This window comes from Leptodactylus fuscus, chromosome 4 (genome assembly GCF_031893055.1).
Source record: "Leptodactylus fuscus isolate aLepFus1 chromosome 4, aLepFus1.hap2, whole genome shotgun sequence".
NCBI classification, from domain to species: Eukaryota; Metazoa; Chordata; class Amphibia; order Anura; family Leptodactylidae; genus Leptodactylus; species Leptodactylus fuscus.
This window is the reverse complement of record NC_134268.1, coordinates 51,066,891-51,085,441: the sequence shown is the minus strand read 5'-3', so window position 1 is coordinate 51,085,441 and position 18,551 is coordinate 51,066,891. Positions and strand designations below refer to the sequence as shown.

Sequence of the window (18,551 nt, the reverse complement as noted above, 5' to 3'; positions counted from 1 at the left end):
AAAATCCCCAATACTGGGTAGAGAAGACTTGTCCAATAACGAAAGGATAAAAAAACATTTGCACAAATCTGCACTAACTTAATAAACAAAATCAAATTAAAGTTTCAATTTTTAAAATTAAAGCACATTTTTTTTTATTTGAAGAAATGTTGCTTCGTGACTTTCCTGAAGCCCGAGTTGTTCTATAAAAGTATAACAGATACTATACATGATAAAAAAAAAAAAAAAAAAGACAAAACCTATAATCTGAAATCTATTTACAAAAAGGAGAAATAGTACTTTCATCACCATAAATATGTTTGTGCTGTCATCTTGTAGATGACCTGCACACCAACAAGTAATTTTTTAAGTAAATTTACATAGACCATGTAAGGACTGCTCAGAGAATTAAAAATATTCGCTACTACAACTGCAATGAAGAAGATTTTTATGTCTTATGTGAAATCCAAAAACATTTTTATAAAACTGGCAAAAATGAAAATTTTGAGGTAAACCGTGAATTTTTTTTTTTTTTTTTTTTTTTTTTTTTTTAAATCAACTCTCTACCTGAAAGCACCGATTTTTATTTTTTAATTTCTTTTTTGTTCAATGTGCCATGTAGACCGTTAGGAACAGTCTCTAACACTCTTGTGGTATATTTTTACATAGATCAAGAGGTACATGCGACTTTTGAATTCAATCTTTTAAGGCACATTTTTGGCACAGAATTTTTTTTTTGTTTGTTTTCTATGCACAATTCGTCACACCGTGATGCAGAGATGAAAGTAAAAAAAAGGGATAAAATTTGTGATCAAGCTCAAAAAGCTTTAAAAAGTGCAAAATTAGTTTAATTAAGAAATTCCAGTGGTTAGAAAATAAAACAAAAAAAATATTTAGTGGGGATGTAAAATCATTTTTGGTGTATAAACACCAAAAAATGAGCCCAAATGGTAGACAGAAAATAAAAAGAATACATTAACAATATGGTAAATACAACTTTGCGATGTGGTGATGTAGGTAACAACGTCATATAGGGGCCGATGGTTGAACCATTTTCACAAATTATGATCCGATAAAGAAAATCAGTTTAGAGTACCAAATCTGGAATGTCAAGTGCCACAAATTTTTGCCTGCTGTTTGTTTGAATTGTCATGCGTGTTCCATAGCCAGAGAAGGCCATGGATCAGGCACTGCCTTCCACATCAAAGTTTGTGGTAATTTCCTCTTGAGAATGTTTTGTAGATCTGACTGTTGTGCTTTCTTGATCTTCAGAATTATACACCGGATCTGCAGCTGAGACATTGCTTTTCTGTTGAGTCACAGAGTCAATGGGAAGGTACATCTGATCTTCAAAAATATCTTCACTTGCGTGACTGCGATGCTGTTGTGTTTCTGTAGGGCTGTAACTAATAGTCTTAATATTTAAGGAATTCTTGGATTCTAGTTCCAGGAACCCATTTCCACTGAAGTCCATTTCGTAAGTATCTAAGTCTACATGGTCTCTCCATTTTTCGGATTTATACTTGATCCAGTGTGCCTGGTTAGTTTTTTTCCTTTCAGGAATATCGTTATTGGTTTCAAGTTTTTTCTTGTGATGAAATATCACTGTGCTCAAATTCAAAATACCAAAGTTGGCTTCCATTTTAGGTTCCCTTTCTTCTGCAACTACACCACTAAATTCGTCTTCGAAATCAGCAGAGGACATTTCCACCAGAGATGAAGAATCGGAAGGCCCAAAAATTTGTTCAACCACAGTTGTATTTGCTGGATTTTTTTTAGGGATACTGTTCAGCAGTGCAAAAATTCTATCTACATCCTTCAAGTAATTAGCCCAGTCATCCGGACTAAGCCTGTAGTTGTTTCTGTAGCCATACAAGCTTTCATTGACGCTGTACAAATCTTCCAGTCCTTTCCAGTCAACATCCTCTGTGAAATTTGGCAGGTTAACCTTCCCATCCGTCCCATAGTTGCCCTCTGTAAAAACATAAAGTGGATCTGTGAGATTAAGGTTCAACAGTTTTTTCACCAGTTTTATACTTATCAGAATGGAATTGAAAATTTCAGCAATGGAAAAAAATATGGAAATGGTGAAAGCAGGAATATGGGGTTTTGTGGGAATACAATTTTTAGTTATGGTGAATTTACTGCACTGTAACCCCCAGTGCCAAAAAGTATTGTATCCCCACACCCCCAATAACTCTAGCTATAAAAGCACAGTATATCTCATGCATTAAACAAGTGCCAACAACTAATCTGATCACTGACTAACTCAAACTTTACTAGAAAAGGCTTCAGCTTATATGAAATATCACCGATATTTTATACAATGGTTTTACCACCAATTATAGTAATTGAAAAATTCCCCTTTTAAAATTTGCCGACAATCTGCAGTCCTATATACGGGAAATATAATAGAGAAGCATCTGAATAGTTTTATATTTAGGTTTTTGGGAAAATATTCAGCATAACCCTTAAATTTTGATTCCTGCTCTTTCTAGACTTACAGCCATCTCTGCATGTATGTATATATATATATATATATATATATATATATATATATATATATATATATATATATATATATAGTGGTCTCTCCCTAAGGAGTGACAATATCCCCCGAACCCTATATAAGGAAGGTTGTCAATTACTATTAGGACCACCCACTGGACTCCTAAGCTCAGAGTAAGCAGGAATTTAAACAAATGGTTTACAAGTTATACCAAGTCTTTTCCCACCAAGGTTACTTTGCTTTTTGTGGGCAAAGAAAAAAAAAAATTAAACGTTATACATCCTAGTAGGGCTGGGAGATTATGAACCAAATCAAAAATCACGAATTAATTGGGTATTTTCGCTTGATTCCAATTACTGATTTAAACCACGCCCCTTTTAAAGTAACAGTACGTGTTTGAATGAACCACTGGGTGAGGTTCACTTAGACTGAAAGTCAGGACCAAAACGATAATACTCTGGGGTCTCTTCGGTTTAGAAGAATTTGGTCCGAATTAAACTAAATTATGTTATCGGAGTTTGTTGGGGAGAATAGTAAACGCCTTAATTTTTTCCCCCAGTGTCTTTCTGTACATGAAAAGACAATGGACATGTGAATGGCTGGATAGACTAAATTAGGGTCATGTACAATCTGATTTTTCGCATATTGCACTTTTGTTATGGGTCTTGTAAATTCTGATGAAGGCCGTATGGGCCGAAACATCATAATCTACTTGTCCAAACACGCGTTAAAATTATAATTTAATCCTGAAGTAAAATTACACCATTACCGATTTTCTATCTTGATTTAAAGTAAAGTAACCGTAATGCTAGCTATAGCCACCAAAGCAAACAGAATGAACTTTGGATGACTGATTACCCTTACATATTAGGTTGGCAGCCCCTCCTGGCAAAGTATATAGTCAAGGAAATAGGACTGGACTTTCTGTCAGAGGTGCCCGACAGTGGTTTATCCCTTCACTATTCATTAAAGGGAGTCTATCATTGGAAAAAGTGCCTTTGAGTTAAACACATGTCTGAATAGATTTTAAAAGGGCTATTCTTCTACTACCTTTACTTTCTGTTGTCCCCGCCATTTATTTTTAAATTGCTTTATTTCTGTATGCTAATTAACCCCATGGAGCACCCACGGCGTTCCCCAAGGCATCCAAGCAACCTCCACGTCATACCATTAATACCGCCCCACTTGTACTCCATCTGTCCTCCTTCTCAAAGCTCAGGAGATTACTGCATGTCCAAGTGGCCATTTTGGTGTAGTATATGCTCAGTTCTTCAGAGAACACCAAAATGGCCGCTTGGACAGTACCAGGCATGTATGAGCGGCAATTTTGGTGTAGTTCTCTGGAGGAGGGCAGACTGAGCACAAGCACTGGAGGGGAGGTATTAAAGGTATGACGTGGGGGGGGTGCTCAGAGGCCTTGGGGAACGCCCAGGGTGCTCCGTAGGGTTAATTAGCATTAAAAAAATAAAGCAGTTTAAAAAGAAATGGTGGGGACAACAGAAAAAGTAAATGGAATAGTAGAATAGCTTTTTTAAAAGTCTATTTAGACATGTGTTTTAGCTCAAAAGCACTTCCCAATGATAGAGTCCCTTTAAACTACACAGATTTGAGCAGTCTAAACATGATTTTTAAGAGTGAGACATCCGAGTATTTACAATGTGTATGACTGGTTTAAAAAAGGGGTGTTCCATCTCAATTTTATTATTTTATACTGCTGCTGAGGGCCCCTTGCATAAACCATTATTCACCTCTTCCTGGGCCTCAGTTTCCAGTACCTGTGGCTCATAGGTGTTCAGGTCTACTGGCTGTTTGTACAGAGTTTGCATCACAGTAGTCACATGCTGTCTGTGAAGAGGTCACTACTAGGGCCTGTAATTAGCTGCAGTTGTCACCTAGCAGGATATCACAGACAAAAATAGCTGCTGGTGGAGGCTCAGGGAGAGGCGAGTAATCATTGATTAAGTTTAAGGGCTCCTTAGCAGCAATGTTAAATAATAGCATTAGGAGTTGAACCACACTTAGGTTGGTTCTATTCATGTGATTTGGATGAACTTGTGACACAGATGTGAACACAGACTCTATGGTCTACACTCTGTTGACGGATCCAACATACAATACTGAGTTTAATTTTTTTTTATTTTATTTTTTTTAACTACCTACCACTGCGTAAAAGATATTTTCTGTATGGTTATATATTGAAGTACACATAAAGAGAAAATACATTCTTGCACTTCATAAGGATCATTCAGCTGAACAGCACACCTAATGGTTAGGCATGGTATTGCAATGCAAGATTTCATCATTACATGAATGATCCTACAGTTCCTAGCAGGTTACTAAATAAGGATAGGTTATTTTTTTCCCCCAAAGCGTTCTGGTTCAGTATTGATTCAGTACACAATGTGGAATTGATCAACACATTTACATTGTTTTCTAGTGCAGATATGTGATAATGTGGCACATGTTTGGCATATGGCCGCATCTTGAGCCACATTCCCTCTTCTCAGCCTTGCTCAACATTTTCTGCAGACATGGGTGGAGTTGGTGAGAATGACTCAGCCTAACATATTTATTATGATACGCCAGTTTTTTGGCATGAGTTCTACATTACTTTATGCCGATCTCTTGGTAATTCAGGCACGTCTTGCCCCAGTCTGGCCCTTTACCAAGAGCCATGTTCCTTAAATCTGACCCATTGTTTACAGAAGTTGCAACGGTACAGATCTTTATTTTCAGAATCCCTTTATGGATACCCAACAAAAGCTGTCACCTAGTACTATATGTGTACATGGATGCTCATTGTATGAATGCATGTGAACATTGACATATGAATGAAAATGCAAAGACTGTGCAGTATATACAAGAATAAATCTAACAAAATCTTACAATATAAAATGAAATGCAAAATAAAGGCATATCATAATGATGAAAGCGGAAACAATACACTGTATCACCACTTATAATGGAAACCAAATCATTTAATGAATTTTATGTTGAAAATCACAAGTCACGACAAGCATGAAATGGGATGCATGAGCTCTTGCTGTGAAGGAGAGAGAAGTAAATGATGGTAGACCTCAAACCACTGACCATAAGTGAAACCATGGTTAGAATTTGCATGCACCAAAAGCTACGCCGTGTGCCAAGATACAGACATTAGTCAGAACGGACTGATCATGCAATTACGTGGGAAGAAGCTGCTGAGAAGGATAAATAAGAAAAAGGACATATACCTGTGTGGATCATAGGTTCCTCCATCTTTACTTCCTGATATAGGAAAATACAAGAGTAACGTTTGTTAACGTTTGGAAGAGAAATCAATCACAAAAAGTAGATTGCCACCACATCTAGAAAGATGAGTTACGTTGTACCTGTGCCTAAACTCAGTCAAGGCCGCTATTGTTTTGGTTTGACCAAGAGACATAACCATGCACCGAATACATCAAACTGAATGCCATTTACCGAAAATGGCTGAATTCACCTAATGGGAGTTCAGTTTGATCTGCATGTAAGTAGTGTAGTATGTTTTCATTTACTAAAAGGTGCAAAATAGGCAAAAAAAAAAAAATCCATGAAAATTTCTGAAGGTCAATTAAGAAAAAAAAAAAAAAAAATTAAAGATCACTCAATGTTTGTATTAAACAATAATGTCAGTCTTGGAAAAGATAAAGTACATTGCACTATACAAGGTGTCAGCGGGTTAGTTGGCAGCCCCTGGCTAGGCTCAGTCTAGTAGCTGTTAGCTGGCAATAAGCTTTGCTGTCTAGGTTAGGCCTTCCTATTAAGAACCCTGTAAAGAGGAACTGAAAGGCTGTGTGTGTGTGTGTGTGTGTGTGTGTGTGTGTGTGTGTGAAGATTCAGTAGTCCGCTGCACATATATACATGGAAGGTGCAGCTTGATCCTTCAGCCCCTGCAATAGACCACATCTGGAATCCAGAAAACCTTAAAGGGCCCTCCACAATAACCACAGGTACCATTACAATTAACCGTTTACCTGCTCATAAAGTCACGTTACCTGTTTCTAATCCTCTTGGCCTTGGGTTGCACTGTCGATGACCTTGGCAGCTTCTTAGCTCCATTAGTTGTATGTGAAGCTGGTTCAATACTCCTCTCTCAACTGTATGTACGGCATTTGTTAGCTACAAGATAAAGCAAGGTAGTCTGAGAAAGAATTCTGCATCAAAAATAAAGTTCTGTGCACATTATGGCATTTTTATTAGTAGTATGGCTTTTTATAGACCTCTTTGAGGCAGTTTTTTCTCTCTATGTGAAAACTAATTTAATTGTATATTGTGGATGCCTAAGAGCATTGCTTACAGGAGAGACCAACCTTATAACAGAACCCTCCATACTTCGAGTGCCTATTACTCATAGTAAGGAACTACAGAAACTTGGTACCCCTACAGAGTATTATGGACATCGCTCTACCGCGCATGGTTACTAAAGAAACATGGTTGAAATTAGGGGCATTATAGTAGAATATTTAATATAAAGCATGGTGGCTCAGTGGTTAGCACGGTTTCCTTGCAGCACTGGAGTCTTGGGTTCGATTCTAACCAAGGACATCTGCAAGGAGTATTAGTATGGATTTCTTCAGGGTATGTCGATTTCCTTTCACACTCCATGCGCACATTATTGGGGAATTTAGATTATGTCATAGTTAACAACCGTTAAAGGAAAGTTCATCATCTGAACCAGTGATAAGGCCAGGACAGCCGCTTCTTAGATCTGATGTAGCATGTATAGTACAAGGAGTTTAATCCATGGACAGCTCTAGAGTAGATCTCCATTCTGAGCAGGAGACGTTCAGAAGTCCTACTAAAGCATATGACCATGGTTTTCTATGGGGAAAACCACTATTCTCATAATTCAATATATGAAGAGTCCCAAGTACACTATTCGATAACTCACTAAGCTCAATGTATTTTATATAACTAATTCTTTAATAAGAAAATCAAATAGCAGCACTCCAGGATTTAGGAAAACTAGCAGTTCTTTACTCCAATACAACATTTTGGTTCACATCTGTACCTTTCTCCAACCTGTGGTTCAGACTTGAACCGAAATGTTACATTGGAATAAAGAACCATTTATTTTGCTAAACTCTGGAGTGCTGCCATTTGTGTTTCTACTATTGGAGGAGATTAGCCCGTCTTCTTGGATATTGCACCAATCTGCCTTTAGTAGGTCGTATACTCAGCTTAGAAAAGAACTATACAAAAATAAGTCTATGGCTTAACAGCTTTTACGCATTTACCTGATAAGGGTCGATGTTCATATCAAAATATTCCAAGAATCCAGTTGCGAATTCACAAAACAGAAAATTATGAGTCTCATTGACAGTTCTCAGGCACCAGTATGTGTTATTGTTGGAGCTGGTACAGGCACAGAAAGATCCCACTGTGAACATGGAGGAGGACAGATGTCAGATGAGGAGGCATAGAGAAGATTTCTAAACTGAGCAGTAAACCATGAAATCAAATAGCAGATCATAATTACAATAGCGCAATAAATAATAATAAATCATATAAAATAAGGTCTGACCTGGAAATCAAACTTAACTGCACTACACAGATGTAGCAGAGCTGAATTTAGAATTTCACAATGTCTTTAGATAGATTGGTGGATACAAATTATATTATCTACAGACAAAGATTTACTGCAATATAAACAGATGAAGTTTCAATGAGTTCAGCCAAATTCAGCTCTACTACATCTGTAGTAGTTTATTAAAGAGTGTCGTTTATGGGGTAACACTTCATTAACTGATCGCGGCTCCTCAGTCCTTAAGAATTTATCTACCCTGTACGTAGGAGGCCGAGCGCTTACATCACTTTTATAAGGTGTCGGCCATTTGATTTACTGCGCTTATAGACAAACCTGCATATAAGAACAGTACAGTAGATGACCGACAGCAATTTACATATATCTCGAAGCTAATAGTCACAGAGAGGAACGCTCCACTATCGAATCCGGTTTTTCCATAAATGTTCCTCCTTTTAGTAACACGTATAAATAGAGAAGGTCTCTACAAAGTCTTTGCAAGCAGAAGCCGTATCTACTGGAGAGCAGATACACCGACCGGCATGAAAGTCCCGCAGGCAATGCTTAATGGAAAAGGTATAAATGTTAGGAAGGAAAATCTGTGTCCACTGCCACCAATAGGTAGTACCCATGTAAGTCAATGCCCAACCTATTCAAAGAGATTTAAAAACATGAATTTGGATGTTGGCCAATTCACAAAAATGGAAGAGACACCCATATCCTCTTGGAGGGGACTCTGACTAGGCTAAAACCCCAAGTCATATCTTGTGGCTTTTTAATAAGTTGGGCATCTTTATAGTTTGCTTTAAGGAAACTAATTTCTTTCTTCAGTAAGAGTTAATTCTCATATTAATGCTTGGTTCATCTGCGTTCGGGGAGGAATCGCCCTGAGTGGAAACCTAATCCACTTAAAACAGCGGTTACCCTAAGAAACCCAAAGGCCCCAGAGGCTATAACAGGGACCGCTGGGTTTCTGAAAAATGTGGAGAGAAAAGTCTTGCAGAACTTATCTCCTCATTTTTAAAGTGGAATGGGGGAACACAATCCTCCAGCGGAGTACATGCACAAGTGTGAATGTATAAAGTACGGAATCTAGATGAGGGTGATGGAGACATAGTTTAGTATTGGTCTCTATCATGCAGTCCTTACAGTTCCAGAATGGAGCCGTCTGCCAGTGGTTATTGTCATGGGTGAAGCAGGTGAGTCCTGGAAGGCTGCATTCTTCTCCTTTTCTCTGACGTTTCTTTTCTTTTCTCTCCTTTTTCCGTCTGCGGTTCTCCTTAAAGATCTGTAACTTGTTGTCGACCTCTTGAGCACCTTCCCTGCAAGCGTTAAACATCTTTACTATAATGTACGCAGCAGTAATAAACAGGTCTTATGGCTCATGTAATATGTTCTTCCTGTGACACTTCATTAGAGGCCAACAATCCTGGATATGAAGAATACCAAGCTGCAAGCCATTACTGGACTGGAGATATTCCTATTTAAGATTGCTAATGGATAGACCTGACTTTAGTCCTGACTATCATTCGACACGCCTTACCCTTTTCTTATCAGGTATGACAGTGAAAGTGAGAAAACCGGTAGAAAGTAATACCCGATAGACCGCCACCAGTTGTACACCTCACGTACAATGATAAATTAACTACTATTGCAACAAGTCACATGTCTAGTTTCTCCAGTTTGTGTCCATTCATGGTGTGCCAAGGCATGTGGATTAGCAGTTATTATGGGGCCCTACCTGTAGTTGCCATTGTCTAGATAGCATGCATAGGTTTAGCTTGGCACTAGCCGTAATCCGCAAGTCTTAACCTGAGCTTGGACACACTGGGGGAAATTTATGAACGCTGTCAGAACTTGTCACATACTTGATAAATGTAGCACAAGGCATTTTTACAATTTGTCTGACAAATGGGCTTGACTGCGTAGAAAAAGCAGGCATGGTCTAAGTTTTGACACCATGTACCAAACAACAAATAGGAGGTGCAAAGTTACACAAGACAGTCTAATAATGCAATAGTATCTAGCATTGGATGATAAATCTATGATAAATCTGGAATATTCTAAGGCGGTCGAACATTCCTTTATTACAATAAAAGAACTATACCACAAGTATCAGCCATTTATGAATGGTTTAGTAGCCACAATTGTGCGCACTAGTCCAGCAGTCGAAGGGCATCTCTATAATCTCCATAGAGAATACTGGAGTGTTGCACATTGATAGTTTGGAAAGAGAACATACAGGTTATTATAAATGATATCACTCAATGATCTAAGCATGGAGGGGTTATGGGGCCGGCCATGTATTATGGGAACTCTTCTCCGTTCTTTCCACTGAAGTAATAGAAGGCGGAGATGACTAAATGAAACAAGCCCTATAGGGAGAAGGCGCCATATGTGATACATTTCAGTAGAAAACATCTGCACAATGAGGATTACTGATACTTACTTGAATGGATGGAGATGACTCTTTATTTTATCCTGTGTCCTAGCTCCTTTATCTTTTTTATAAAACCTGCAAAACACACAATATCACACGACTAAAACTTTATATGGACGACAGACGTCACATCTGCACAGAATTTCTGGCAGCACCAGATCCGTCCACATGACAGAGACCAATTGGCACCTGACAGTCCCTATTGATCACAATGGTGTCCGTCAGGTTTCTGCCATAGTGCCCATCATGTTACGAGAATATCGTATGTGGTCCTATTTTTCTAGCTTTTTGACAGTATTTGCAAGACCATTTAAAAGACAGATCTGGGCCTAACTTGGAACGGTTGTTAATCTACATCGCAATAGTATTTGCCAGCTGGCTACGGAGCAGTAAATCCGGTTCTACAAGTGGAGCTGAACTACCGGGGTCATACAGTATATTATCTAATACATTTAGTCTGTACATGGATTTAGTTATCATCTATACTCGTGATAAAACCAGTAATGGTATACGGTATACAGCCCATACATCATCTGAATACTCACCCAGGCTTGCTACAGTCACATTCATCTGGCTTTCTCCTCTTCAGATGTCCTCTTACTTCTCGTAAATTCTTTATTTTGTCCTGTAACGCTTCAATCTAACAAAACCAGAAAACAATTATTCATTTTACAGCATTTCCATCTGACAAGTGCATTTATATGAATGGGAAATAGCAATAGGGAATGCATTGGTGCAAAGGTCTGTTGGCCATATAAAGGATCGTATCAGGTGCCCTGTGCGTTGGGTGTTGGCGGGGCATCGCTGGAAAATACTGGGGACAATAGGATTTTGGTAGCAGTGTAAATCTGCATGGGGTAGGTGAGCGTGTACCGCACACAGCAGCAATGCATGCAAAAAATCCAAATGTGCATGTCGGTGATTCTTATGTATTACTTTGTAAGAAGAGGGCACTATCAGGAGCATCATACCATATGTATGACATTATTGGAACGGAATTGTGTAATGGTTAAGGGTCCAAAATGTTCAGCCAGTTGTTGGAAACCATTATTAATTGTACAAAGGAATAACGATATCTGTGAGAGTGGACACAAGCAGTGCCCCTAAGTTCTGCCAAGAGATTTGGTATTCTATGGCACAAAATGACTATTGTAGTATTTAATACAGGTATTCTACAATATTATACAAGCAAGAGAAAATGTATTGTCTTCAAGAATCAGTTTACCTCCTTGTCAATGTACGCTTTGTGGTCCTTCCAGGCTTTACTTGAATGGTAGAGTTCCCTTTCACAATGTACGGTGTCATTAGAGAGGATATAACACCTATGCAAGGCACATAAAACATACATACCATGAATGCCAAGAACCACAATGATTTAAAGAGGACCTTTCACCACTTTTGGGCACATGCAGTGTTATATACTGCTGGAAAGCTGACAGTGCGCTGAATTCAGCACACTGTCGGCTTTCCCGATCTGTGCCCGGTGTGAAGAGCTTACGGTGCCGGTACCGTAGTGCTCTATGGTCAGAAGGGAGTTTCTGACCATTAGCCAGAGACGTCCTTCTGCCTTGCGGCGCCTATCGCGTTGTGCTGGGAGAGCCGGGAGGAACGCCCCCTCCCTCTGCTCACACAGCTCATCCATAGACGAGTATTATCAGGAGCGGGAGGGGGGAGTTCCTCCCCGCTCCACAGCACAGCGTGATTGGCGCCGCGAGGCAGAAGGACGTTCCTGGCTAACTGTCAGAAACGCCCTTCTGACCATAGAGCACTACGGTACCGGCACCGTAAGCTCTTTACACCGGGCACAGATCGGGAAAGCCGACAGTGCGCTGAATTCAGCGCACTGTCAGCTTTCCAGCAGTATATAACACTGCATGGGCCCAAAAGTGGTGAAAGGTCCTCTTTAAGAATATCATCTACCTACTAGTTTGGTACTAGACAGATTGTTCCAGGATTGCAATGGAAGATTAAGCTAATATTCCTGAAGTGCCTTGGCCTACTAGCGTGCTAGTCTTGGTTTATTCCTGTGTATATTAAAGGGGTCCAAGCATACATAATTAGTAAGTAGCGGAACACCATATAAAGGACCTGGTATGAAATTCCCAATGACATACATGATCTGATTGATGACATCATCCCGAACATTGTAGTGTTGGGTTTATCCAAATCTATTCAGCCATTCCAAAGATATAAACCCTTTTAGAGTTAATGCAAATTAGGGTATACTAGCCAAGTGGGCTATAACCCTTTATGACATAGCACCTAGAGAAGTCCGTGTTACCAGCCACTTGCATCAACCCTATAAAAAGGGCCTAGATCTTTGGACTAGCTGAACAAAGAAAAATGCTCAGGGTGACATCTCCTAGCAGATGAAGGAGGTTATTGGGCTTTTCAGACCTTGTTACCAGCACACTGTAATGAACATACGGCTAGGTTACTTTGGGAATGGGCATAAGTGTTAGATTGTGTACTTTGTTTGTCATAGCAGTTTCCTATTCCTATAAAGCTCTGGCTCAGGGATTTCTCGATCACGCACTTGGAGACATCTGGGAATAATCAGGGCTTAGCCTTGTTAGACCTTGCCTTGAAACTTGCTGGACTAACTTCGGCCAGTGACCAAAAATCCAGAGCTCTTTCGTCAAAGTGAATCATGAATCAAATGTTAACAGCGTGGATTAATTCCTGACACATCAATGACTAAGAACAAAACCTTCATTCCCGGTTTTAAGCCATATCATAAGCCAAATTCACGGAATGCAGAATTTGACTCAAAACAGTGTAAATTGTGTCACTTTTTACTTAACCCCATATTTCAAAACCACTAACATGATAATATAACACTACATCATATACAAATGGGATAAACCTGAGATTATTCTGTACTGTCCTCAAAGGATTGTATAGGAAACTATAGAGTGCAAGCTCCTGAGCTCAGGATTATATAGAAGCCACAATTTGATTCTGTAAATTAAAGAGGGCCTCTGACCACCGCTGCACCCATTAGTAGGTGGTGTGCCATTGATTCTAGTGCAGTTGGAATTTTCTCTCTAGATCCCACCATTTATCAGAATCATTTCAGTATCCAATATGATAATTAGGCTCTCTACTGTCAGGTGGGCGGTACCTGCCTGCTCTATCCCAGTACTACCCACATGACCGTAAAAACCGAATTGAAATTTTTACTTTATGCTAATTTCACCAGAAAAGTAGCACAGAATCTAGTGGAGGATGCAAAGAGTTGGAGTGGTGGTGAAAGGTCCTACCATAACCTTTAGGATGACCTTTCAGGATAAAACACCATAGGTTCTTACATGAACAATAACATTAGGCAAACTCTGGCTCCTCCCCACTTTCTGGTTCCATAGACTTCTACGGACACATGCAATTTGAGCTGAATGACGTGTAAGAGAGACCAGTTACTCTGTAAGGGTAGGACAGTTGCAGGCCATCTCTGTATACAGTGGCGTAACAAGGAATGGCAAGGCCCCAAGGCGAACATTTGACATGCCATACGTTAGCTAAAACAATAGCACAGGCAAATATATGAAGCTTTGGAATATATCTGATCAGAGAAAAGAAATAAAAATGCCCTTTTCTCCACTTTCACCTTATTCTTTCCCTCCTAAACGGACAACATCATCCCCCTGTATCCAATACTGCCCTCAGATAGGACAAGACAGTGGCCCTAGTACATAAGCTCTTCTTTATACATCAGCTCAGTCTGCATTACAAGCAAAATAAATCAATTGGAACATAGAAATTAATGAAAATAATTACTTGTGTGTGACTCTGACAGATGCAGAATGACTGGTTTCAATAACCCCGTCAGCCACCATGACATCATCTTCACTTGGGATTGTGAACGAGTCTTCATCCTCCTCCTCTTCATCCTCATTCTCCTCCGCATCCTCTTCTGAGGTGTAATGTCTTTTGGTCCGTGAAGCCAGAATATTGTCATCATCCAGACTTATATCATAGATCGCTCCTTCAAACTCCACAGCCAAGGAGCGCGCTTGACGCGTGTGAACAAAGCGAGGGTTGAATTCTGTAGAGGGCACGACATGGTCAAAAGGAAAGTCACATTTTTCATAGACTTTGTTAATAAATATATACTTCAATATACGTGTATTTGATCAGATCTGGACCAGGTGTAGATCCTGGGCTCATGACTGGGCCATAAAAGGCTGCAGCTCTTGCATTGCAGGGCAGAACCATGAGGTGGATGGTTCTGTCCTGTAACCCTGAGTCCGGTAAGACAATATTACACCTGTTAAGTCTGTGTGGCTGGAAGTAAGCCACATGTATAGTTAGGTTAACCTATCGTTTAGCTAGTGGCTCAGATGAGCAGGTTTTTATTTTGTGTTTGCCTGAAGTTAAGGCTGTATTTTGTTGTATTATTTTGTGCCTGAAGTCAAGGTTTATTTATTTTCCTGTTTTTTTCTAAATAAACCAGTTTGCTACATATTCTGTGTCCCCGTCTTGACCGTTTGGGTCCACATCACCACTTCTACCGAGCTAACTTCCCCACATAAGGTACAAATTTTTACAGAGGAATCCATATTTTGTGGCCCTACCTTGAAAAATATTACATGTGCAATGACAGATTGCTATCAATATCTAAACATAGGTCACTGCAGAAGTGGTTTTGAACCCATGTGCTCGTAGCTTAAAGGGATTTCCTGAGCTTTAAAGGATAAGTCATCAATATCAGAAAACCTTCTGTTAGGTCATCAATATCAGATCAGTGGGAAATTTGCAGCTTATTGATGCTGGAAAACTGGTGCAGATAGCATAATACATTCCACCCCTGTGGGTCCCCACAAGGAGAGAACAGCTGAATTACATAAACATTCTCTCGAAAATTCAGAGTCGATTAAAATTCTTTACTTCTCCTGCAAGAAAATGGCCTTTGCAATGTATTCCTATGTATGTGGCCACAAGATTACCAATGGTTAGGAGTATTTACAAAGCATGAACTAAATCTTCTATAAATATTCTGCATAAACAACTAATATATACACGACTCCTATAGCGAAACACAATGGTTAGGCCATTACTGACAATCTTATACAATGCAGCTGTATACCTACACATTGTAACCTAGAACATCTGTTGCCCTTTCATTAAACAGGTCAACCTTTGCCCCCATCAGTGCCCTAAACATCACATGGGGCAATAAAACTAATTGAAAAATAGCCTCAATAAAACATAATTATAGTGATTTATGGTATCAGATCTTAAAGAATGACATACATCGGAAACGCAATAGTGAAAGGCAATTGGGCAATTGGCATGAGCCTCATGGGGTTATTTGCCTTCCCCTGGATCAACACTGTAGTGGATTGTAGGGATTGTATAGGTTGGACTTGATGGACTAATGTCTTTGTCCAACCTCATCTACTATGTAAGGTTAGTATAAACCATAAGCAAATCCTCTGTCTCAATAACATTTATTGCTACCGCTGAAAAAGATCAGCCATTAGTAGGAACTTCTGCCACCTTGGCTCCTTGAGTATAAATTTTACAGATTTTTTATCCTGCCATTTTCCAAACCATCCACTAGGGGCCACTAGAGTTTAGTAAGTGCTTAATCATATTCGGTAGTTTGGCTGATCCCTTCATTAATTCCAGATTTAATTAATTTAAGTCAGAGACTCTAGCGGAGCGGCGATTATGGATTTTCAGAGAATTTAAGATGAATTAGGGTATTATGTAACAAAAAAGTCTACAACTAAGTTTTACAGGATTTAAAAAAGGAACTTTTAAGATTTGGTAATAAAAGAAGAATGAAAGGAAATATAAATTAGGCTTATTTTCACACGAATACATCTGCAAAAAATTTATTGAAAACCCAAATTTATCCCGATCTTAACATTTGAGTGTTCATTTAAGAAGTGCATTAATGCAGATAAGTGTATATTCCGCTAATAAGTATAAATATATTCATGGACACACAGCAGCTTTAGACTGGAACGCCAGTGATAATTGGTATTCATGGTTGTCAGCAATATAAAGTAATGGGAAATTAATAATTCAGGTTCTGTGCAAACTTTACGGTTTATTTTTACAGGATCTATGAAGATTCTTTCTGATCTACCATAGCTTGTTATACGGCATTTTATCAATCCATCGGACTAAATGGAGCATAATTTGCTTTTTAATATTAGCTTCTTTATAGATCGAAGATTCTATGCTAATTTCTTAGTATGCTTTTATCTTATAGCAGTTGGAGCTAAAATCTGCACTGGTTTAGAGCTCATACCAACTTTGTGGCAGAGTTATGCCCAATCTATCATGCCCACCTTGGCACTGACTCCCCACTTTCATAAAATGCATCGCGCGTGGTGTAGAAAGGAAGGTGCAAAAGAAGATGCACAACTTTTCCATGTAGGCCAATTTTGAGAAGGAGGGAATCTTAAATTTCAACCAATTTAAGGGCGCCTAGACAGGTACCAAGGACCAAGTATAGACTCTTAAATCCAGGCAAAGACAGGGCCTCTTTGCAAACTAGATGGGTGTTGACTGTGTACGTTACCAATTAATCACATTTTGTCGATTTGTTCATTACAATAAGGGTAAACTTATACACAGTGGTTAAATTGGGCCGGAACCGAGTTCCGGCATAATTGCGAAATGATTCCGGCATAATTGCGAAATGACTAAGCGTTCCGGTATAAATGTGTCTGAAGCGGAATGTGTGGAACATAACACAGTTACTTACCTCTCCTGGCTCCGGAAGGCTTCAGGCTTACTTGGTGACGTCCCATGCACGGGAGTATGCGTCCTTAGGTGTCGTGACGCAGTCCCCTGCTCATGTGACGTCCACTGTCCCGCACATCATTGAAAATGGCTGACATCTGCAGGGAATCCGCCGGAGCCAGGGAGAGGTAAGTAACAGTGTTTTATTTGCATCCTCCTCAGGTCCTGGGTCTCTGAATACTATACTCTGGGGTCTGTGTGTAAATGTGCCCCAATAGGGCTTTATAGGCCGTGAGATCATCATGCTGAAAATATTTGGCTACAAGTATATTTATAACACACCAAACACTTGTCTATAGTGTGACAAAGTGGTGCGCAAATGGATTTGTAAGTCCCCAATGACCCAGTAGTGAAATGTGGGCCAACCTATTTCCCAAATGGGCGCAGCCTCACATATTATGGTGGTAACCTATCCGCAGCAAAGTTCTTCTTCATAAGGTTTAAAGAGTGAACCGAACCAGATGCATCTGCCTGGCACAACGCTGCTTTATCAGATACTAATCCCTTCACGCTGTGAGACATCAATAAAATACATTCCCAATTGGACCGGACTGTAATGGAGCTTTGGATGTGATTAGGTTTTAAGAACTCCAGCTCACCTACTTGAGGAATCACCTGGTTACTTACTTTTAGAGTTGGAAGCTCTTAAGAAAATCCTTTGTTTTTTCCTCTGGTTTTTACTGGTCCTATATTCCGTCTCTGGGCAGATGCAGTCTTTGTGTTTGCTTCCATAGCCCCTTGAGTTGATGCTTCGTGTTCTCTTCCTTAGTGCTAAGATATCTGAGGATCCTTTACACTTATGAATCCGAAGTTTTCCCGACATATCTTCTATACATTGCCACTTCTGAGAAGAAATCACAGATGCAGGGTGTACTGTTAATAGATACAGTCAATGGATAGCACTGCCCCCCACCCACAAGAACTGGTCCATGGTCAGAAGTAGAGATGGGCGAACCTCCCAAGTTTTGGGTTCAAGTGGCATATATACTGGATTTGCTTCAAGAATACATTGAACTGGAAGTGAAAATATTATACTCTGAGGTTTCTTCAATCCCCAGAATATAATAGGCGGAGGCCAAGGGGAGGTGTAAAAAAAACAAAAAAAACAAAAACACATTTATACTCCCCTTCCCTAATTTCTTTTGGGCCTCCTCATATCAATTGCACTCTCTCACCGTCTCCTTGGTGACATCATACACTTGGGGACACAGTTGAGGCCTATGCTTAGGCCTCAGTGGAGAAATAAGCGTGCCGAACTCCATTCTGCTTAGTTTGCCCACGTGACTCCGTTTACATGATGTCACCAGGAGAGACGCAAG

The 18,551-nt window shown here is 39.5% G+C and overlaps 1 protein-coding gene across 4 annotated transcripts in view; it reads right to left on the bottom strand.

Annotated features, from left to right (window-relative positions):
* Positions 1 to 579: 579 nt before the first annotated feature.
* SULF1 (sulfatase 1) overlaps positions 580 to 18,551 on the bottom strand; it is a 94,008-nt gene continuing 76,036 nt past the window's right edge. For 3 of the 4 annotated variants that reach the window (XM_075270406.1, XM_075270408.1, XM_075270409.1), the window contains 9 exons: positions 17,860 to 18,076; positions 14,251 to 14,518; positions 11,699 to 11,795; positions 11,019 to 11,113; positions 10,483 to 10,548; positions 9,183 to 9,355; positions 7,747 to 7,889; positions 6,505 to 6,628; positions 580 to 1,953 (listed from right to left, as the gene is read on the bottom strand). In XM_075270406.1, the coding sequence (XP_075126507.1) occupies positions 1,163 to 1,953; positions 6,505 to 6,628; positions 7,747 to 7,889; positions 9,183 to 9,355; positions 10,483 to 10,548; positions 11,019 to 11,113; positions 11,699 to 11,795; positions 14,251 to 14,518; positions 17,860 to 18,076 (1,974 nt within the window). In that variant the 3' untranslated portion in view covers positions 580 to 1,162. Of the gene's footprint in view, positions 1,954 to 5,721; positions 5,756 to 6,504; positions 6,629 to 7,746; positions 7,890 to 9,182; positions 9,356 to 10,482; positions 10,549 to 11,018; positions 11,114 to 11,698; positions 11,796 to 14,250; positions 14,519 to 17,859; positions 18,077 to 18,551 lie in introns of all 4 variants that reach the window. The other variant, XM_075270410.1, reaches the window with a different exon arrangement.